At 49.7% G+C, this 24298-nt stretch overlaps 1 protein-coding gene across 1 annotated transcript in view; it reads right to left on the bottom strand.

The window, feature by feature from the left end:
* The window catches only part of SMTNL2 (smoothelin like 2), a 176473-nt gene extending 158233 nt beyond the window's left edge, over nt 1-18240 (bottom strand). The window contains exon 1 of the mRNA XM_075335353.1: nt 17631-18240. Within this exon, the coding sequence (XP_075191468.1) occupies nt 17631-17975 (345 nt within the window). The 5' untranslated portion in view covers nt 17976-18240. The remainder of the gene's footprint in view (nt 1-17630) is intronic.
* Nucleotides 18241-24298: the final 6058 nt, after the last annotated feature.

Genomic DNA, 24298 nt, shown 5'->3' with positions numbered 1-24298 from the left:
GACTATCAGTTTTCTGGTGTTTTTTTGCTGAATGGCTATCAAAACGTGCAAACCGAAATACACTATCTGGATGGGAAGGTCCATGGAAAAAAAAGTGTTCTCACTCATTAAATACCAGCCAGCAGTCGGCCGGTCACATTCAATAGTCCAATTCTGGGTCTTTATACCCCAGGACTAGACACAGTAAAACACACGTATAGCACAAAGCCTGCCATCATATTAGAATGTGCCTACAATCTGCTATTGACCCAATGATGGAACAGAGCGACCAGTATAGTAATAAAGGGCGATTTTGATCCAAAACTTAGACCCCTTTAACATTTCAACATTTAGACAGAAGAGTTATGTCTAAGGCTACTTTCACACTTGCGTTTTTTTCCTTCCGTCACAATCCGCCCTTTTGGAAAACAGCGGAATCCGTTAATGGATTCCGCTGTTTCCCATAGACTTGTATGAATGACAGGTTGTGCCAAAAGTACCTGCGTTGCTGCCGCTGGCCGATGCTACGTTGCTGAGCGCCCGGCCGCCGGCATGTGAGCGCGCTAGGCTGAGCGCCCGGCTGCCGGCATGTGAGAGGGTTCAGCTGAGCGCCCGGCTGCCGGCATGTGAGAGCGCTCAGCTGAGCGCCCGGCCGCCGGCATGTGAGAGCGCTCAGCTGAGCGCCCGGCCGCCGGCATGTGAGAGCGCTCAGCTGAGCGCCCGGCCGCCGGCATGTGAGAGCGCTCAGCTGAGCGCCCGGCCGCCGGCATGTGAGAGCGCTCAGCTGAGCGCCCGGCCGCCGGCATGTGAGAGCGCTCAGCTGAGCGCCCGGCCGCCGGCATGTGAGAGCGCTCAGCTGAGCGCCCGGCCGCCGGGTGATCAGCTAATCATTCACAATAGCTGCTGCCGGTAAAGAAAAAAAAAAAGATTTCTGTTGTTTTGTACGATCCGTTGTACCATTATATTCAACGCATCCGTTACACAACGCAATGCAACGGATGCCGTTCAACGCAAGTGTGAAACTAGCCTAAGACTATGTTCACATGTCCAGTAATCATCTGTTAGGCTGGACTTACACGAGCGTATGGCATCTGATGCGAGAGCATCGGATGCAATATGCTAATGACCCCTGGCTCAGGCTCTGCTGCGAGCGTGAGCCAAGTGTTATGCGACTGTGACCCAATCCTGCAATCGGTTCACAGCTGTGAAGCTGAGGACAGGCGCTGTGGAGGAGAGGGAGGAGTTAATCCCCCCCATCTACTCCATTGTCAGCCTCTGCGTATAACGCACTGCACTGGGATAACATCCGAGAGCAGTCCGATGTTTTTCTCGCACCCATAGACTTGAATGGGAACGAGTGATATGGCTCTCGCAGAAAATCGCACCATGCTGCAACTTTTCTCGCATCCAGAATCTGGATGCGAGAAAAGCTGACCAACTGCTCTCCCTCATTGACTAACATTGGTCAGAATGCAATGTAAGATTTTCTCGCATTGCACTTGTCCGTTTTTCAAGCTTGTGTGAGCGTGGCTTTAGAAAGGATCCAGCAGCATTTTGTCCATTTTTTTAAAAAACTGATTTCAGCTGGATTCGTTTCTTTAATATTGAAGTCTGGGGAAAACGGATCAGTTAGGTCCCTTTCACACATCCGTTTTTTGCCATCAGTCACAATCAGTCAACTTGTGAAAAAAAGGGATCCAGCCCGTGATGTCACTGCTAGTCACAGTCTCGGGCCACCCACGACACTTGCGGTGAGATCGCTGCATGCATGGAACTCAGTGACAAGCACTGACGTCACGAGTTCAGCGGCGTCCATCACCGCAAGTAATGTACCTAGCTAATCTCGTGCCCTGCAGTGACCTGGGCTGACCCAATGATGTTAGCTCAGGTCACTGCACTGCTCTCCCAGCCAATGGGGAAAATTCTGTTCTTCATTGACTGGGACAGTGAGTAAGTTATGGATCGTTGTGGGACCCCCTTATTGGATTACGCTGGACCCGGATTTGTTTTTTCTTTCTAATAAATTTGTGAAAGAGGGCATGTGTTGGGGAGTGTTTTTTTTTTTTTGTTTGTTTTTTTTTAAAAAATGGTCATTTTTTTATTATTATTGACTGGGTTGTGATGTCGTGGGTCTGATAGACGCCGTGACATCACAATGCCAGGTGACATTACATAGCTGGTATCAACCCCATATATTACCCCGTTTGCCACCCCACCAGGGCAATGGAGGAGTTGGGACGAAGCACCAGGATTGGAGCATCTACTGGATGCGCCACATCTGGGGCGGCTGCGGCCTGCTATTTTTAGACTGGGGAGTGTCCAATAAACGTAGAACTCCCTAGTCTGAGAATACCAGACCACAGCTGTCTGCTTTACCTTGGCTGGTGATCTAATTTTGGGGTGGGGGTCCACGTCTTTGTTTTAAATTATTTATTTAATTTAAATTAACAGCATGGGGTGCCCTCTGGTTTGGATTACCAGCCAAGAGGTGAAGCTGCCAGCTGTGGTCTGTAGGCTGCAATTGTCTGCTTTAGCCTAGCTGGCTACAAAAAATAGGGGGGACCCCATGTTTTTGTTTGTTTTTTTTAATTATTTTTTTTTTTTGGCCAAGTACAAGGCTAAACACCCTTTAGTGCCACATGAAAGGCACTAAAAAGGGTGCAAGATTATAAAATGCAGGAGAGTGAAACATTATATATGCTCTCTATCTAATCTATCCCTCTATCTTTCTAGCTTTTGACTGTATGTAACCCTCCGTTGTTTTTTTTTGCGGTCTGCAATAAAGAAAACCGGAAGGCACACTGATGGCACACGGACCGTATACGGAAAGGACCGGATATGGATGTCACACGGATGCATTCGTGGAAAAAATAGGATAGTTTTTTCCGAACTACAAAAACGGGACGGTTGTGTGAGTGAAGCCTCAAACTGATCCAGGAAGCAAAACATGGATCTTTTACAAATGGAAGAAAAATGGATTGCTAATTAACGGATCAGTTTTCCATAGACATCAATGTTAAAAAAAATGGGTCCAGCTGAAATCAGTTTCTTATTTAAAAACGGACATAAAAGTTGTGTCTGCACAAAGTTTTTTTGCCAACGGATCTCTGCGGGTTCCATTCTAACAGATGATTACCGAATGTGAACTTAGCCTTAATCTACAGAGTAATTATTTTCTCCAAAGATTACAGCATAAGACAGAAAGGTGGTTGCTGTTTTAGGATGCAAGAATAAAAAAAAAAAAAAAAAAGGGTTCCAGGTTTTCCTAAAAATCTGTAAGTAAAAAACTATTTCAGACAGGACTTAAAATGAAGTTGTAAGTTTTGTAACGGCCACATCAGGATGGTGGAGAATAAGACTGCGCAGACCCTTCCCCCTCCATCCTGGAGAGGACTTGCACGTTATTTGGCTGTAGTCTAGGCTGTGGTGACCCGTCAGCTTGCTGTTATACTCTACACTTTTCCATGAAGCACCTGGGATATATCAAGCCTGATGCATCACGTGAAATTCCTAATTGGAAATGGTGTCAGATTCTCCAGACTACATCTGCGATCTCTGGAGAGGGAGCTCTCCTGCTCCATAACGTACGAGCGTCTGATGCAGAGGAGAACACAACCTCAGGCCACTTTTACATGGACATACTTTTCATCTTATTACTTTAGTATGCAAGTACAAAATACATGAATATAAAAAAACAACACAACCTGTGCCACATCTGTTTTGTGTATTGAAAAAGTGTTAAAAATCATAAACTCAGGTGACAGATGCAGCACGAGCCGCTGCAGCCTGTCATGGACCTGAGGGAGTGCGAGTAACTCAATCTGTCACTGGATTCATCTGCCCAAACCACGAGGACTGTGGAGCGGAGCCATACTGCACAACTGCAGCCAGACATAGTCCTCTCCCAAAAACTGAGGGTTTCAGAGAAAGTATATTTTGAGGAGCTAGTCTCGTCTCTAGCCCATGGACTCCTATCTTGCTCCAGGTGACTAACAGGTCTTCCCCATGTGCGTTAGTAGGGAGAGACCTGTCAATCACCTGGGACTGGTGGAACCGGCCAGGAGAGGCACTGCACTAGTCTGGTTGGGTCTTGAAACTATGGTCCTGATTCATCTAGACCAGTGGTTCCCAAACTCCAGTCCTCACGAGCCCCAACAGGTCATGTTTTCAGGATTTCGTTAATATAGCACAGGTGATGCCTTGATAATGATTCCGTCACCTGTTCAATAGTAAGGAAATCCTGAAAATGTGACTTGTTGGGGGCCATGAGGACTGGAGTTTGGTAAACACTGATCTAGACGGTGGTGTTCATGCCTGTCTTGATGAGGGCACGTGGTGGAGTCAGACGCTCCCGATTCATGAGGTGAGTGCATCTTCATGAATCTGGAGCGTCTGACGAGCAGTGTGCGCCACACCAGAAATCTTAATCCAGTCAGGAGATTTCTGGAGTACAGAACACAAAAGCTTGTCAGGAGTTTTACAGTAACAGCACAAGCTGGGAGAGGTCAGAAATCTCATGCACACACTTTTCACTTTTTTTTTTCCATGACTGAAATGGAAAACGTCTGCGATTTTGAAAGAAGCAAGATGTCAATTCATTCAGAGTTTTTGCAGCTTTTTCACGATTGAAAGCATACCTCCCAACTTTTAAAGAAGGAAAAGAGGGACAAAGTTTGCGGCGCGCGTAGCGCGCCGCGGCAAATTTTTAGGCCACGCCCCCTAACCACACCCATTTCACAGTCACGCCCATATCCACTCCCCATCCACACCCATTCAGCACAAACACGCAGGCAGCCGGCGGGCCTCCAGCACGGACACGCAGGCAGCCGGCGGGCCTCCAGCACGGACACGCAGGCAGCCAGCGGGCCTCCAGCACGGACACGCAGGCAGCCGGCGGGCCTCCAGCACGGACACGCAGGCAGCCACAGTGAGGCGGCCGGTCGCCTTCACAGACAGGCGGCCGGCCGCCTTCACAGACAGGCGGCGGGCCGCCCGCACAGAGAGGCGGCCAGCCGCCCGCAGAGAGAGGCGGCCGGCCGCCCGCACAATGAGGCGGCGGGCCGCCCGCACAGACAGGCGGCAGGGGGGCGCCCGCACAGACAGGCGGCAGGGGGGCGCCCGCACAGACAGGCGGCAGGGGGGCGCCCGCACAGACAGGCGGCAGGGGGGCGCCCGCACAGACAGGCGGCAGGGGGGCGCCCGCACAGACAGGCGGCAGGGGGGCGCCCGCACAGACAGGCGGCAGGGGGGCGCCCGCACAGACAGGCGGCAGGGGGGCGCCCGCACAGACAGGCGGCAGGGGGGCGCCCGCACAGACAGGCGGCGGGGGGGCGCCCGCACAGACAGGCGGCGGGGGGGCGCCCGCACAGACAGGCGGCAGGGGGGCGCCCGCACAGACAGGCGGCAGGGGGGCGCCCGCACAGACAGGCGGCAGGGGGGCACCCGCACAGACAGGCGGCAGGGGGGCGCCCGCACAGACAGGCGGCAGGGGGGCGCCCGCACAGACAGGCGGCAGGGGGGCGCCCGCACAGACAGGCGGCAGGGGGGCGCCCGCACAGACAGGCGGCAGGGGGGCGCCCGCACAGACAGGCGGCAGGGGGGCGCCCGCACAGACAGGCGGCAGGGGGGCGCCCGCACAGACAGGCGGCAGGGGGGCGCCCGCACAGACAGGCTCCGGCCGGGGGTGAGGGGGGAGGGAGGGAAATCAGCGCTGGGGAGATTAGTTTACTGTACCAGCAGCAGCACAGGCAGCGCTCCTCTCTATGCCACGTCTACTAGGATGGTAGGAGGGAAAAGCAGGGAGGCGGAGAGAGAGTGGGTGGGCGGAGCCCGGGAGCCGGCCGTCCCGCCCGTGGCAACGGGACAAACAACGTAAAGCGTGAAAGTCCCGCTGTATCCGGGACGGTTGGGAGGTATGCAGCATGTTAGAATGTGTACATAAGATCCCGCTGGTGGTGGCCGCAGCTTATAGGCCCCAAATCTGGTGACAGGTTCCCTTTAAAGTGAACCTGTCAGGTGCAATATGCACTCAGAGCCAGGAGCAGTTCTGGGTACATATTGCTAATCCCTGCCTAACCGTCCCTGTATACACTAGCATAGATAAAGAGATCAAGAACAAATATTTTTAAAGATCTTATATCTTATGCTAATGAGCGCGGGGACTAGTCACAAGGGCGTTACTTCACTTGGCTAGTCGGCTCGCATAGCATGTTAGCATGTTATTACGCCCCTGTGTGAGTACTAACACGCTATATGAGCCGACTAGCCAAGTGAAGTAACGCCCTTGGGACTAGTCCCCGCGCTAATTAGCATAAGATATAAGCTCTTTAAAAATACTTTTTCTATAGATGCCTTTATCTATGCTGGTGTATACAGGGACAGTTAGGGAGGGATTAGCAATATACACCCAGAACTGCTCCTGGCTCTGAGTGCAGATTGCACCTGATAGGTTCCCTTTAAAGGGAACCTGTCACCAGAAATTTAGCAAAAAAAATAAAAGATTCCCCTCTGCAGCTCCTGGGCTGCATTCTGGAAAGGTTCCTGTTGCTATTGTGCCCCCTTTGAGACCTAAAATAATACTTTATGAAGTCTTACCTTTTTGTATGCAAATCTGTTTTTATGGTCACGGGGGCGGGCTGCCTGGCGTCCGTTATTCCCCCTCCTGCCGTTGTACGCTGTCCCCCATTGCTCATTTCCATACATGAGGACGCCTTCCTCATGTAACTGTCCTCCTGAAGTTTTGTGCATGCCCAGTGCCACTCTCGCGGGAGTAAGCACTGTGCAAAGTGTGAACGCTTTTGAGGTGATTGCGCAGGCGCGAGATTATGGGCGGCGCTGTGATTGTCATCAGCATAGTCATCCAAGTACCCGCCCATAATCTCGTGCAAGCAGTAATAGGTAACATGGTTCATATGGCCAGCACTTGCGCATAACGGTGGAGTCAGAGGGAAAAGTGCGGGCACGAGATTATGGGCGGGTACTTGGTTAACGCTGCTGATGACAATCACAGCGCCGCCCATAATCTCGTGCCTGCGCAATCACCTGAAAAAGCGTTCACATGCGCAAAACTTCGGGAGGACAGTTACATGAGGAAGGCGTCCTTGTGTATGTAAATGAGCAATGGGGGACTGCGTAAAGCGGCAGGAGGGGGAATAACGGACGCCAGACAGCCCGCCCCCGTGACCATAAAAACACATTTGCATACAAAAAGGTAAGACTTCATAAAGTATTTTTGTAGGTCTCAAAGGGGGCACAATAACAACAGGAACCTTTCTAGAAGCAGCCCAGGAGCTGCAGAGGGGAATCTTTTATTTTTATTGTGAAATTTCTGCTGACATGTTCCCTTTAACTGGTAGGGCAGCCAGGATAAAGCAGAGCTGAAGCTGTTGGGAAGCTAGGACCCAGCAGCTCTGCTCCACAGGCAGGAGACCACTGATCGGTAACTAATAGAAGCCTGCAGATGTCACTCTGCATAGGTTATTACTGGCCAGTGCTATCTGCAGGAGAGAGAAGTGCTGATTGCACGGTCTCCTCAGCTTCCTGACTCCCCGCGTGTCTGCAGCAGTGAGAAGCCGCACACGGGGAATCAGAGAACAGCTGCAGACAAACGCAGGCTCCGGGACTGGGGGGGTCGGCTCTGGTGCAGGGGGGGGGGGCTCTGCTGCAGGGGGGGGGTCGCTCTGCTGCAGGGGGGGGGTCGCTCTGCTGCAGGGGGGGGTCGCTCTGCTGCAGGGGGGGGGTCGCTCTGCTGCAGGGGGTGATTCATACCTCAGCAGCAGTCACAGGAGTAGGTGCGCGCTCGGCTCTGTAATGAATAGTAGAAGGGAGAAACAGCGAGGCGGGGCTACAGTGGGTGGGTGGAGCCGGGATAAACAGCCTCACGGGCGGGACCCGGGATCAAAGGCTCAGAAGAGGGACTGTCCCGCTGTATCCGGGACGGTTGGGAGGTATGTTGAAAGTGATGAGAAAGTGCAAAAACACAACAGCCATTTTTGTTGTTTTTGTGATGAATGAAACTAACTTTATTTACACATGTACTGTAGACAAACGACACAAAAAACAAAGCAAAACGTGCTTTTTGGTAGCAGGCTTTCCAGACCGCAACATGTCAATTGTTTGCTGCGGATTCGCATGCGTCCTCCGTAGGCAGAACACAAGCAAGAGACCGCAGAGCCCCGAACCCTGATCGTGGGTACCAGCAGCTGCGGTTTCCTGCGGAGGAGACTCGCGACCCTGCAGGTCAGGACCCACTGAGGCCAGGACACAGTGAGTCTCGATCTTGTGCACGTACCCCAAGGCTGACCATATTAGCAAGGAGTCAGCCAAACATTTCTTCAATCAGTTTCCTCTCCTGATGCCTCCATACACACGAAGCTCGGAGACTACGAATTAAACCTATGTTCACACTTTGGTTTTTACCTGACAGTTTGTCTAAAAGTCATTTTAAGGCTATGTGCGCACTAGGCGTTTTTGCCGCGTTTTTAGCGGCGTTTTTTACCGCGTTTTTGTGCTGAAAACGCAGTGACATTGCTTCCCCAGCAATGTCAATGGGTTTTCAGAAGTGCTGTCCTCACACAGCGTTTTTTTTTAGCTGCGTTTTTGTGGTGACCACAAAAACGCAGCATGTCAATTATTTCTGCGTTTTCCACTGCGTTTTTCACTCATTGAATTCAATGAGATATTAAAAACGCAATGAATAACGCATATAGCCGCGTTTCTATGACTAAAAACGCAGCTATAAACGCAAGGGGTGGGTACTACAGTGACGTGTACAGGAAGAGGATTCCTTCTGTTGGTAAACACAGAAGCATGAATCCTCCCGGTACCGTCACCGCTGCCTCCACCTCCCGTCCTGTGCATGTCAGCTCCATGCGGCGCCATGTCTGGGCGGGAGGTGGAGGCAGCGGCGAAAAACAAAGTGAACAGTAGAAAAAAAAAAAATGTCATATACTCACCTGTCCGCAGGGTCCCGGTGCCATGCCCGCTCCCAGCTCCTCCCGGTCCCGCCGCTCTGGCTGTGTGCAGTCTCCCCGGGGCAGGACCTTGCTTGCAGGACCTGGCGGTGGATCACCTGATGCAGTCACCTGACGCATCAGCTGATCGCGGTGTCGCCGGCTTTTTCGCGCCCGGCCGGCTATCAGCTGATCCTGCCGTCAGGGGACTTCATCAGCTGATTACCGGCAGCTCCGGCAGCGATCGTATAGGATCAGACTCCTGTCCAATCGATCGCTCCAGGAGCTGCCGGTAATCAGCACAGCACATAAGTGAGTATTATTTTTTTTTTTTTTTTCTACTGATGCATCATCTGATTGTATAATCGGCTTTTATACAATCAGCTGATGTGTGATGGGATTCAGGCACTTGATCCTGACACATCATCTGATCGCTTTGCCTTCCAGCAAACCGATCAGATGATATTGGATCCTGATTGGACGGCGCGGGACCCTGACCCAGGATTACTGCGGAGGGGGGTTTATTTCAATAAAGATGGAGTCACTAATTGTGTTGTGTTTTATTTCTAATAAAAATATTTTTCTCTGTGTTGTGTTTTTTTTTTATCATTACTAGAAATTCATGGTGGCCATGTCTAATATTGGCGTGACACCATGAATTTCGGGCTTAGGGCCAGCTATACAGCTAGCCCTAACCCCATTATTACCTAGCTAGCCACCCGGCTTCAGGGCAGCTGGAAGAGTTGGATACAGCGCCAGAAGATGGCGCTTCTATGAAAGCGCCATTTTCTGGGGTGGCTGCGGACTGCAATTCGCAGTGGGGGTGCCCAGAAAGCATGGGCACCCTGCACTGTGGATTCCAATCCCCAGCTGCCTAGTTGTACCCGGCTGGACTCAAAAATTAGGCGAAGCCCACGTCATTTTTGTTTTTTTTAATTATTTCATGAAATTCATGAAATAATTAAAAAAAGGGCTTCTCTATATTTTTGGTTCCCAGCCGGGTACAAATAGGCAGCTGGGGGTTGGGGGCAGCCCGTACCTGCCTGCTGTACCCGGCTAGCATACAAAAATATGGCGAAGCCCACGTCATTTTTTTTTTCTTTTTGGGCAAAAAACTGCATACAGTCCTGGATGGAGGATGCTGAGACTTGTAGTTCTGCAGCTGCTGTCTGCTCTCCTGCATACACTAGTGAATGGAGGATGCTGAGACTTGTAGTTCTGCAGCTGCTGTCTGCTCTCCTGCATACACTAGTGAATGGAGGATGCTGAGACTTGTAGTTCTGCAGCTGCTGTCTGCTCTCCTGCATACACTAGTGAATGGAGGATGCTGAGACTTGTAGTTCTGCAGCTGCTGTCTGCTCTCCTGCATACACTAGTGAATGGAGGATGCTGAGACTTGTAGTTCTGCAGCTGCTGTCTGCTCTCCTCCATACACTAGTGAATGGAGGATGCTGAGACTTGTAGTTCTGCAGCTGTCTGCTCTCCTGCATACAATGAACATTTTGAAGAAGGAAATGACATCAGACCTTTTTTTTTTTTTTTCATCAACAATCTTTAATGGCATTGTGCACTGATTAAAAACGCAGTGAGCAAAAACGCAGCAAAAAACGCACCAAATCGCGGCAAAAACGCATGCGTTTTTGCCGCGTTTTTTTAGCCGCGGGTGCGTTTTTTAGACAAAAACGCACATAAAAACGCAGCGTGAAAAAAACGCCTAGTGCGCACATACCCTAAGGCTATGTATGCACACTGCAGTTTTGTTTCTCCAGCATAAATGCACCCTCTGGCAGAAAAACGCACCTTTGCCGAAAAAAACGCATGCATTTTTGCAGTGTCTTCAGTGCATTTTGGTCCCTGCTGTTTTGGGTTTTTTTTAACATTGTCAATGAAAAAACGCAGAAAAGAAGTGACATGCTGCTTCTTTTTTATGCAATCAAAACTGCAGGCAAAAAAGAAGCAACGTGCGCACAGCTTTTCGGATTTCTCATAGACTTTGCTGGGGAAGGTCATACATGCAGTTTAGGATCACAAACTGCACCAGAAAGGCAGCAAAAAAAAAAAAAAAAGCAGCGTGCGCACAAGGCCTAAAGAGGTAGATTTTTGAAGTGGACCAGGTTCAAAATTCACACCAACACTCTTTGTGAGCATGTCCTTAGGCCTGTGCCACATTTACTGGCATTTGTAATGCATGAAAAAAATCAGGTGCATGGGGTCTATGGACGATTTACCATGTGCCAGAAGAGCACAAGTCATACAATAAACAGACAGAAGAGCGGTGCGAACGGAACCCAAGATCCCAACGTGCAGTTTTAATGCTAATTTTCACCAGCAATTCTGACATTTTTCTCTCTTTTTGCTATATTACGTTTTCAATAAAACTCCCTTGCTTTGGAAACCTTCTGTCGGCAGAGTTAAGGCCCAGTCACACTAAACAAGTTACCAGCGATCCCAACAACGATACAACCTGATAGGGATCGCTGGTAAGTTGCTAGGAGGTCGCTGGTGAGATGTCACACTAAGCGACACTCCAGCGATCCCACCAACAACCTGACCTGGCAGGGATCGCTGGAGCGTCGCTACACATGGAAGCATGCTGCGCTTGGTAACTAAGGTAAATATCGGGTAACCAACCCACACCGCTTAGCGCTGGCTCCCTGCACACCTAGCCACAGTACACATCGGGTTAATTACCCCATGTGTACTCTGCTACGTGTGCAGGCAGCAGGAGCCGGCTTCTGCGGACGCTGGTAACCACGGTAAACATCGGGGAACCAAGAAGCCCTTACCTTGGTTACCCGATATTTACCTTAGTTATCAGCGTCCGCCGCTCTCACACTGCCAGTGCCGGCTATATTATTACCCGGCTAGCCACCCGGCTTCAGGGCAGCTGGAAGAGTTAAATACAGCGTCAGAAGATGGCGCTTCTATGAAAGCGCCATTTTCTGGGGTGGCTGCGGACTGCAATTCGCAGTGGGGGTGCCCAGAAATATTGGGCACCCTGCACTGTGGATTCCAATCCCCAGCTGCCTAGTTGTACCCGGCTGGACTCAAAAATTAGGTGAAGCTCACGTCATTTTTTTTTTTTAATTATTTCATGAAATTCATGAAATAAAAAAAAAGGGCTTCTCTATATTTTTGGTTCCCAGCCGGGTACAAATAGGCAGCTGGGGGTTGGGGGCAGCCCGTACCTGCCTGCTGTACCCGGCTAGCATACAAAAATATGGCGAAGCCCATGTCATTTTTTTTTTCTTTTTGGGCAAAAAACTGCATACAGTCCTGGATGGAGGATGCTGAGCCTTGTAGTTCTGCAGCTGCTGTCTGCTCTCCTGCATACACTAGTGAATGGAGGATGCTGAGCCTTGTAGTTCTGCAGCTGTCTGCTCTCCTGCATACAATGAACATTTTGAAGAAGGAAATGACATCAGACCTTTTTTTTTTTTTTTCATCAACAATCTTTAATGGCATTGTGCACTGATTAAAAACGCAGTGAGCAAAAACGCAGCAAAAACGCACCAAATCGCGGCAAAAACGCATGCGTTTTTGCCGCGTTTTTTAGCCGCAGGTGCGTTTTGAGACAAAAACGCACAAAAACGCAGCGTGAAAAAAACGCCTAGTGCGCACATACCCTAATTGTAGGTGCGTTTTTCACAACCTGCATTTTTGTGCCAAATGTTGACAAAAACGCAGGAAGAATGAACATGCTGCATTTTTTTTGTCACAAACGTTTGATAAATAAAACGCTGACAAATAAACTGCAATGTGCGCACAGCAAATCTCACTTCTCATAGACTTTGCTGGGAAGTCAAATGTCAGAAAGTTCTGACAACAAAACTGCAGCCAAAAACGCAGCAAAAAAAGCAGTGTGCGCATGTATCCTAAGGCCTTGTGCGCACTAGGCGTTTTTGCCGCGTTTTTTACCGCGTTTTTGTGCTGAAAACGCAGTGACATTGCTTCCCCAGCAATGTCAATGGGTTTTCAGAAGTGCTGTCTGCACACAGCGGTTTTTTTTAGCTGCGTTTTTGTGGTGACCACAAAAACGCAGCATGTCAATTATTTCTGCGTTTTTCACTGCGTTTTTCACCCATTGAGTTCAATGAGATGTTCAAAAACGCAATGAAAAAGGCACATTGCAAATATAGCTGCGTTTCTATGACTAAAAACGCAGCTATAAACGCAAGGGGTGGGTACTACAGTGACGTGTACAGGAAGAGGATTCCTTCTGTTGGTAAACACAGAAGCATGAATCCTCCCGGTACCGTCACCGCTGCGTCCACAACCCGCCCGGTGCCATGTCAGCTCCGTGCGGCGCCATGTCTGGGCGGGAGGTGGAGGCAGCGGCGAAAACCAAAGTGAACAGTAGAAAAAAAAAAATGTCATATATACTCACCTGTCTGCAGGGTCCCGGTGCCATGTCCGCTCCTGTCCCGGTCCCGCCGCTCTGGCTGTGTGCAGTCTCCCCGGGGCAGGACCTTGCTTGCAGGACCTGGCGGTGGATCACCTGATGCAGTCACCTGACGCATCAGCTGATCGTAATTCTCGCGGTGTCGCCCGGCCGGCTATCAGCTGATCCTGCCGTCAGGGGACTTCATCAGCTGATTACCGGCAGCTCCGGCAGCGATGGGACAGGATCAGACTCTCATCCGATCGCTCCTGGAGCTGCCGGTAATCTGCACATAAGTGAGTATTATTTTTTTTTTCTACTGATGCATCAGCTGATTGTATAACCGGCCTTTATACAATCAGCTGATGTGTGATGTGATTCAGGCACTTGATCCTGACACATCATCTGATCGCTTTGCCTTCCAGCAAACCGATCAGATGATATTGGATCCGGATTGGACGGCGCGGGACCCTGACCCAGGATTACTGCGGAGGGGGGTTCTTTATTTCAATAAAGATGGAGTCACTAATTGTGTTGTGTTTTATTTCTAATAAAAAAAAATTTCTGTGTGTTTTTTTTTTTTTATCATTACTAGAAATTCATGGTGGCCATGTCTAATATTGGCGTGACACCATGAATTTCGGGCTTAGGGCTAGCTGATAATATACAGCTAGCCCTAACTCCATTATTACCTAGCTAGCCACCCGGCTTCAGGGCAGCTAGAAGAGTTGGATACAGCGCCAGAAGATGGCGCTTCTATGAAAGCGCCATTTTCTGGGGTGGCTGCGGACTGCAATTCGCAGTGGGGGGTGCCCAGAGATCTTGGGCACCCTGCACTGTGGATTCCAATCCCCAGCTGCCTAGTTGTACCCGGCTGGACTCAAAAATTAGGCGAAGCCCACGTCATTTTTGTTTTTTTTAATTATTTCATGAAATTCATGAAATAATTAAAAAAAAAAAGGGCTTCTCTATATTTTTGGTTCCCAGCCGGGTACAAATAGGCAGCTGGGGGTTGGGGGCAGCCCGTACCTGCCTGCTGTACCCGGCTAGCATACAAAAATATGGCGAAGCCCATGTCATTTTTTTTTCTTTTTGGGCAAAAAACTGCATACACTAGTGAATGGAGGATGCTGAGCCTTGTAGTTCTGCAGCTGCTGTCTGCTCTCCTGCATACACTAGTTCTGTAGCTGTCTGCTCTCCTGCATACAATGAACATTTTGAAGAAGGAAATGACATCAGACCTTTTTTTTTTTTTTTTTCATCAACAATCTTTAATGGCATTGTGCACTGATTAAAAACGCAGTGAGCAAAAACGCAGCAAAAAACGCACCAAATCGCGGCAAAAACGCATGCGTTTTTGCCGCGTTTTTTTAGCCGCGGGTGCGTTTTTTGAGACAAAAACGCACATAAAAACGCAGAGTGAAAAAAACGCCTAGTGCGCACATACCCTTAGGCTATGTTCACACTGGGTGTTTTTGCAGCGTTTTTATACAAATCCATGCAAATAAAAAGCTGCTTTTCAAAGTCCCAGCAAAGTCTATGAGATTTCTGAAATCTCATGCGCACACGCACACACAAACACCTGCAGATTTTTTCCAAACTGTTTTGTCAAATACCTGCGTTTTTGGTCAGGTTTTTAAACAATGAGCATGTGAATTCTTTGCAGCATTTTTGCATTGAAACCACCCACTTTGTAGAAAAAAAAAAAAACTGCTGCAAAAATGCCACAAAAAAAACGCAACAAAAACCACAGATGACTCCCAGGAGACATTCTGCCACAAGATCAGGTTTTGGTCAAGAAGAAGAAAAAAAAAAAAAAACTTCAAAAACGCCCTGTGTGAACATAGCCTTAGGGGCACTTTGCACACTACGACATCGCAAGCCGATGCTTGCGATGCTGAGCGCGATAGTCCCCGCCCCCGTCGCAGCTGCGATATCTTATGTTCGCTGCCGTAGCGAACATTATCGCTACGGCAGCTTCACATGCACTCACCTGCCCTGTGACGTCGCTCTGGCCGGCGACCCGCCTCCTTCCTAAGGGGGCGGGTCGTGCGGCGTCACACGGCAGGCGGCCAATAGAAGCGGAGAGGCGGAGATGAGCGGGAAGTAAACAGCCCGCCCACCTCCGTCCTTCCGCATAGCCGGCGTGAGCCGCAGTGACGCAGGTAAGCTGATGTTTCTCGCTCCTGCGACTTCTCACACAGCGATGTGTGCTGCCGCAGGAACGAGGAACAATATTGTACCGTCGCTGCCGCGCAATTATGAAAATGTCGGACACTACACAGATGATACGATTACGATGCTTTTGCGCTCGTTAATCGTATCATAAACGATTTACACACTACGATATTGACTGCGACGCCGAATGTGCGTCACTTTCGATTTGACCCCCACCGACATCGCAGCTGCGATGTCGTAGTGTGCAAAGTACCCCTTAGGCCATGCGCACACACTGCAGATTTGGTGCCAAAATTTTCTGCATCTTCTGGCAGAAAAATGCACCAAAAACCGCATGCTTTTTTCATAATGAAGTCAGTGGGTGAAAAAACAGGAAAAAAGGCACCGACAATTGACATGCTAAAGATTATTTTCTGCACCAAATTCTACAAGGAAAAAAAAAATTAGTAATGTGCGCACAGGACTTCAGGACTCTCATGGACTTTGCTGGAATAACACAGCGAAAATAAACAGCATCAAAAACTCAAGTAAGACTCATGGTGGGCACGTACCCTAAAAACCAAGAGCACAGGGGGCAGGAGACTTATATAACTGGAACTAGGCGATACTCGCTCACAGCATTTTTTTCTGCACTTGCAGTCCCAGCGCGGTGAGGGAGATCTGAACGCTCTGGCACACGCGGCTTATTTTTCCTTACTGATTTGAACCATACCATTTTTTTCATATCTGCAGCATAATAATTCTTTCACCAATTTAAGTGAATGGCAAAAAAAATGCAAATAAAAACGCATCAAGCTTTATGTATTTTACACTGCGGTTTTCTTGCTGACACTGTGGTTTTCAGTGCAGAAAAATCTGCTGCAGATCCTCAATCACATACCCTGAGCCTACGTTCACACGCTGCGTTTTTTCATGATTTTATGCAAATTAAAAGCTTTTTACTGTATCAGCAAAAGCCGTGATTTCAGAAATCTAATGTACACTCTTGCTTATTTTCCTGTCTGAAATGGAAAACTGCTGCATTTTTGCTACATTTGTGGTGAATGAAGCTATGTGTGTACTGTAGACAAATGACACCAAACATGATTTTTGAAAGCCGCTTTTTTACTACCCAGAGAGGTCAGGATTTGACTACAGAAAAACCGCAGCAAAAATGCAACGTGTGACCATAACCTAGGAGTGTGTTCACACTGGACTGATTTGGAGATTTTCCACCATGGTATAATCACAGCTTATTACAGTCTCAGCAATGTGGCTATTTACTAAATCTCATCTACAGCCAGTGTGAATAATCTGTGGAGAAAGCTGCAGACCTGTGAATGGGTCGGAGAGATGCAGAACACCAGATTTCACTTTTTGAAAAACTTAAAAACGTGAGGAATTTGTACAAAATGGGTTAGAAAGAAGCAGAACATTTTACTAATTATTCAGATTCCCCATAGCGCTGATCGATCAAGATGGGGGGGTAACAGCAGCGGTGAGCTACGAGGGGGGACGGATAGCAGCGGTGAGCTACGAGGGGGGACGGATAGCAGCGGTGAGCTACGAGGGGGGACGGATAGCAGCGGTGAGCTACGAGGGGGGACGGATAGCAGCGGTGAGCTATGGGGGGCAGCAGTGGTAATGTATGGAGTGACGGATAGCAGCGGTGATCTATGGGGTGACAGCAGTGGTAATGTATGGGGGGGGTGACAGCAGCGGTTAGCTATCGGAGGGGGACAGATAGCAGCAGTGAGCTATGGGGTGACAGCAGTAGTAATGTATGGGGTGACAGATGGCAGCGGTGATGTATGGGGGTGACAGATAGCAGCGGTGATGTATGGGGGTGACAGATAGCAGCGGTGATGTATGGGGGTGACAGATAGCAGCGGTGATGTATGGGGGTGACAGATAGCAGCGGTGATGTATGGGGGTGACAGATAGCAGCGGTGATGTATGGGGGTGACAGATAGCAGCGGTGATGTATGGGGGTGACAGATAGCAGCGGTGATGTATGGGGGTGACAGATAGCAGCGGTGATGTATGGGGGTGACAGATAGCAGCGGTGATGTATGGGGGTGACAGATAGCAGCGGTGATGTATGGGGTTACAGCAGTAGTAATGTATGGGGGGACAGATAGCAGCGGTGAGCTGGGACTGACCTGAGCTTTGGAGGACACGGACAGCTGCGCGTGGCTGGAGAACCTGCTCTGCGCCTCCACACTCAGCCCGGCTGCCCGGCTCAGTGCTTCCACCTGGCGGCTGAGCTTCTCCACCTGCTCCCGGAGGCGCCGGTTCTCGCACTGCAGGTCGGTGACAGTGCGGGAGAGCGGGGCGGCCAGGCGCAGCACGTCCTCCAGCTGCCTCTCCACCCCGCGCCTGAACTCCTCCATCTCGGCTTGCAGTCCCTGGACCGTTCCGTGCAGCGGGCACACCTTGTCCTCGTCCGGCATATTCCTGCAGCTCACTGCCGGCCACACCGACACCTCCAGCCCCTGGTGATCCATAGTGCGGGCGGGGAGCGGGCGAGCAGTCACTTCTCTACCTCCGCGGCGCAGAGCACATCACACGCTCCGGTCCTGCACTGATGACTGACACCTTGTACTGCGGCCGCCACTTCCGCCTGAGTGCAGAGAGGTGATGAGTGCGGCGGTCACCGCGGGGGGCACCTGTCACTGCGGAGAAGGCAGGAGCTCAGGTGCTGCTGCTGCAGGGCGGGAAACCCCGTGTACTTGCCGGGATGCGGCTTGTGGGGGGCTCACTACAATGCGAACAGTGCTGCTGTATATTGCTGCCCACTACAATGTAACTAGTGCTGCCCTGCTCCTGTATACCACTGCTCACTACAGTGCAGCTCTGCTCCTGTATACTGCTGCCCACTACAATGTAACTAGTGCTGCTGTATACTGCTGCCCTGCTCCTGTATACCACTGCTCACTACAGTGCAGCCCTGCTCCTGTATACTGCTGCCCTGCTCCTGTATACCACTGCTCACTACAGTGCAGCTCTGCTCCTGTATACTGCTGCCCTGCTCCTGTATACTGCTGCCCACTACAATGTAACTAGTGCTGCTGTATACTGCTGCCCTGCTCCTGTATACTGCTTCTCACTACTGCTCCAGTGCTGTACTGCCCCTATATACTGGCACTACAATATAGCATTGCACCTATATACTTTTGACCACTGCTCACTATCACTGCAATGTCCCTATATACTGGAATTATACTCTGGAATTATAATCTGGAATTATGCTGGATTTGCACTATATAATTGCCCCTATATGCTGGCACTAATATCACTGCCCCTATATACTAGCACTACACTATATCACAGTCCCTATGTACAGGCAATACTCCTATATGCTGGATTTTCACAATATACTGCCCTATATCCTCACACTGCCCCTATATTCTGGCACTGCACTATATCTCTGCCCCTATATGCTAGCACTGCACTACATCACTGCCCCTATAATGCTGGCACTAGATTATATCTCTGCCCCTATAATGCTGGCACTAGATTATATCTCTGCCCCTATAATGCTGGCACTAGATTATATCACTGTCCCTATAATGCTGGCACTGCACTATATCACTGCCCCTATATGCTGGCACTGCGCTATATCACTGCCCCTATATGCTGGCACTGCGCTATATCACTGCCCCTATATGCTGGCACTGCGCTATATCACTGCCCCATAATGCTGCCACTGCACTATATCACTGCCCCTATATGCTGGCACTGCGCTATATCACTGCCCCTATATGCTGGCACTGCACTATATCACTGCCCCTATATGCTATGGGGAGATAAGGTATGCACACCAGTGACTATGTAAGGGGAATACATGGAATAGCAGAAACTGCTGTGTGAATACTGACTTGAAAAATCCAATAGCTATATGTAAGAGTGAAAATGTGAAAAATGGAACCTGCATTACTGCCATGAACATATGAATCAAGAGAAATTTAGCTACTGAATTGATCAATGCAATAGAGCCCCAACACTACGCCAAAGTATTTCTCTACGTTGGGGTCCCTAGCTTGTGTGTGTCCTCTCATGCAGTTAAAAAACTTACCGTGTATGGGAAGCTGAGACCCAGGCTATTTATGCGTATGATATGGATTGGCAATAGGTGTGTGGGGAGGGTTCAGTTTTTTAACTGCACGAGAGGACACACACAAGCTAGGGACCCCAACGTAGAGAAATACTTTGGCGTAGTGTTGGGGCTCTATTGCATTGATCAATTCAGTAGCTAAATTTCTCTTTATTCATATGTTCATGGCAGTAATGCAGATTCCATTTTTCACATTTTCACTCTTACATATTGGATTTTTCAAGTCAGTATTCACACAGCAGTTTCTGCTATTTCATGTATTCCCCTTCCATAGTCACTGGTGTGCATACCTTATCTCCCCATAGTGATGTTTTTTTAGGTTTTGGCACCCAGTTCAGACTTAGAATGGTGTTCCAAACGTTATTCCTTATTGCCCCTATATGCTGGCACAGCACTATATCACTGCCCCTATATGCTGGCACTGCACTATATCACTGCCCCTATATGCTGGCACTGCACTATATCACTGCCCCTATATGCTGGCACTGCACTATATCACTGCCCCTATATGCTGGCACTGCGCTATATCACTGCCCCTATATGCTGGCACTGCGCTATATCACTGCCCCTATATGCTGGCACTGCACTATATCACTGCCCCTATATGCTGGCACTGCACTATATCACTGCCCCTATATGCTGGCACTGCGCTATATCACTGCCCCTATATGCTGGCACTGCGCTATATCACTGCCCCTATATGCTGGCACTGCACTATATCACTGCCCCTATATGCTGGCACAGCACTATATCACTGCCCCTATATGCTGGCACAGCGCTATATCACTGCCCCTATATGCTGGCACTGCGCTATATCACTGCCCCTATATGCTGGCACTGCGCTATATCACTGCCCCTATATGCTGGCACTGCACTATATCACTGCCCCTATATGCTGGCACAGCACTATATCACTGCCCCTATATGCTGGCACAGCACTATATCACTGCTCCTGACTCCTGCACACTGTGAAGTACCGATCCTGGAGGAGATGCTCGGTCAGGGGAGGGACACAGGAGGAGGAGTCTCAGCCTTTCTGTCCTGTTACCATCCTGTGCCAAAATAAACAGGCCCCTTATCTCTCTCCGGAGAATAGGAGGAGGGGTGAGGTGACAGCGGTGAGCACAGGGGCTGGAGTGGGGCTGACCAGGACGATAAGAAGAGCTCCTCTATCTCATTGTCATGGGGACAGAAATATTCAGAAATACACAGATTAAAATGACAGCTATTCTGTGACCACTAATAAGTCTCTGTAGTGTATATGGTATTTATGTGAACAGTATTAGTGACACAATTATCAGGACACCTCCACATTACTACTACAGGAGCATGTATGATATCCCCTTCTAAATCCATACACATTAATCTAGAGGTGTCAGGCAGGTAACATTCTCATGGCATTCACCAAACCCAGACTCATCCATCAGATGCCAGGTAGAGAAGTGTGATTCTTCACGCCACAGAACATGTTTTCATTAGTGATGATCAAACGTGCTCGCTATCGCTCAATCGCTCAATACTCGAAAATCGGGGTGCTCAGGTACGGTCGTTACTCAATAGAGCATCGGGGTGCTCAGGTACGCTCGTTACTCGATTGTGTATCAGGGTGCTCGGGTACGCTCGTTACTCGATCGAGCATCGGGGTACTCGGGTACGCTCGTTACTCGATCAAGCATTGGGGTGCTCGGGTACGCTCGTTAATCGATTGTGCACAGGGTGCTCAGATACGCTCGTTACTCGATCAAGCATTGGGGGGCTCAGATACGCTCGTTACTCGATTGTGCATCAGGGTGCTCAGGTGCGCTCATTACTCGATCGAGCATCGGGGTACTCGGGGACGCTCGTTACTCGATCAAGCATTGGGGTGCTCGGGTACGCTCGTTAATCGATTGTGCACAGGGTGCTCAGATACGCTCGTTACTCGATCAAGCACTGGGGGGCTCGGGTATGCTCGCTACTTGATTGAGTACCGCAGCTGCTGGAGCTTGAGGTTCGAGTCCCCAGCCTGCATGTTTTGCAATTGTCCAAACAAAGAGCCACATGGTCATAGCTTGGAGTCTCATATGGGTCACACCGGATAGGGCATGGTTAGAACCTCCCAGTGTGGCCCCGAGACGGCACACACCAACAAGTATGTGATAAAACAAAAGCACTAGGAGTACTGGTGCAAATAGTATAAATTTTATTTTATATTTATAAATAACAAGTAGAAAATAGAAGGACGTAGGGAGTGGTCCAAGTTGTGAGACGACGGTGATTTCGATGAGAGACGGAGTCAAAGTACGGGGAGCTGGGAGGCTCTCTCTTGTCTCTACGACTCCTGAGCAGGAGTCCTGGCCTTGGGCTAGTTTTTTCTGGACATAGTTTACTGCCTAAAGTTTTTGAAAATTCTATTTCTTTGGCAATGTCTAGTTTAAGATTGGGGGGGGGGGGGTGGGGGGGGGATGTTTTTCTTTACCGCGTTCATCCTGGGTGGTGGGGTGTGTGGGTGGTTAATCGGCTGACCCTTCTTCTCCGTCGGAGAGAGGGGTCATTTAGTGCTAATAAGAGGGGCGCGGGTCTGCGCTCTGGCCGCATGTCAGTTCTTGTCCCTATCCTTTTCTTAGTAGTCCCTGGGCTGGTCCCTGGTGCTGCGAGCGGCAGTCTCGCTGCTTTTCCTCTCTCTTGTTCTCTTCTCTGATCTTCTTGCCTCTCTCTTTTCCCCCTGCTAAAGGGTCTCAGCTACTTCCCTCTTTGTCAATACTTTTTCTACCCCTCCTCTCTTTTCACCAGCTTTCCCTCTCTTTTTTTTTTTTTTTTTTCTCTCCCCTTCCCCTCCTTTCTTTTGATTTGCTCCTCTAGGACCTCGCGACAGAAAATGGTGAAACAGAGGCAGGCCAATCTGCGGGTGGGCTCACTGAATGTCAAGGGCCTTCATAGCCCGGAGAAAAGATCTATCCTGCTGAACCTTCTTTGGAGAAATCGAATTCAGGTAGCCTTCCTCCAGGAGACACACTACTGTGAAGCTAAGCCTTACAGACTCTCGGACAGAAGGTACCCCACTGTGCACCACTCACCCTCCCCTGATCCTAGATCTAGGGGAACGAGCATCCTCATGTCCAGCACGCTCCCGTGGGAATTGTTAGACTCTCAGACAGACGATCTGGGTAGGCTTATGATGCTCAAGGGACGCATAGCTACTCAGATGTTCACATTTGTGGCAGTATACTTGCCTAATGCGGGCCAATGTCCCACCTTGTTGCGGTACCTTGAGAAGATAGAGGAATTCTCGGAGGGCACTTTGGTTCTCGGGGGTGACTTTAACGTAGTCTTGGAACCGTTGAGAGACAGTTCAAAAGGGGTGTCTGGTATGCCACACATGACGCTGCGCCGGATGAGACGGGGATTACATGACCACCAACTGATAGACACTTGGCGATTGCTGCACCCATCAGACAAAGACTTTTCATTTTATTCTGCAGCGCACGACTGTTATTCTAGGTTGGACCTCTTTTTTATTAAACATGGGGACCTACACTCTCTGGTGGATGCGTCAATTGAGTGCATATCTTTTTCTGATCACGCACTGATTACGGTCACTCTGTCCCTTGAATGTCCCATCGGGAGGCAGGGTCAGTGGCTATTGAACACCTCGTTACTCAATGAGCCGGTGACAATGCAAGAAATAAGGGAGGCCCTGAGGGAATACTTTGACTGTAGTGGGGGGGAGGGGATGTCCCCCAACATTGTGTGGGAAGCTCACAAATGTGTCGTGAGGGGATTATTCATCAAACATGGGGCCCGTCTGAAAAGGGAACGGGAAGCTGAGGTTACATCTCTACTAGCAGACATAAGGGAGTTGGAAGCAGTACATAAGGGGTCTTTGGGAGGGAACGTGGGCGCCAATCTGGCCAGGAAGAGGGAGGAACTCAGGTCCTTGCTATATCAAAAGGCCAAGGGAGTGCTAGCTAAATGCAGGCGGCATTTTTATGAATATGGCAATAAAAGTGGGAGGACCCTGGCTAGAGCCCTCCGGAACCAGAGGGCGAGGGGATATGTTCCTAGAGTGCACATGTCTGGCGACAGGTGGGCCACTCTTCCGAAAGACATTGCCTCCGCCTTTAAAGACTTTTACGCCTCTCTCTACTCAATAGATGGGGGGCGGTCGGAGAGGGCCAGGACGGAACTACGGCAGCGTATCCAGAAGTACATTTCTAACTCCGGGTTGAAACATCTTAAACCTGAGGATGCGGACGCCCTGGAAAAACCCATCTCAGAGGAGGAGTACTTGGCTGCAATTAAAAATTCCCCTACTGGTAAGGCCCCTGGTCCGGATGGATTTCCCCTGCTTTACTACAAAAAGATGGGCTCCATGTTGCTTCCCCCATTTCTCTCGGCCTTTAACAATATCTCACTCTCTGAAAAAGTTCACTTGCCGAGAGACTCTCTGGCCGCTAATATAGTAGTCATCCCTAAAGAGGGTAAAGACCCTACCTCTTGTTCTAGTTACCGACCCATCTCCCTCCTCAACACAGATTTGAAGCTCTTCGCCAGAATATTATCAGAGAGACTCTCTCCATTGCTGGGGGAGATTGTCCACCCTGACCAGGCTGGGTTCTTGATGGGAAGGGAAGCGAGAGACAACACCACTAAGGCGTTGAACTTAATCCACAGGGCTAATTCGGAAGCGTTGCCCCTGATGCTCTTGTCGACCGATGCAGAAAAAGCGTTCGA

This window comes from Anomaloglossus baeobatrachus, chromosome 2 (assembly GCF_048569485.1).
Source record: "Anomaloglossus baeobatrachus isolate aAnoBae1 chromosome 2, aAnoBae1.hap1, whole genome shotgun sequence".
Taxonomy (NCBI): Eukaryota; Metazoa; Chordata; class Amphibia; order Anura; family Aromobatidae; genus Anomaloglossus; species Anomaloglossus baeobatrachus.
This window is presented reverse-complemented; position numbering and strand designations above follow the sequence as displayed.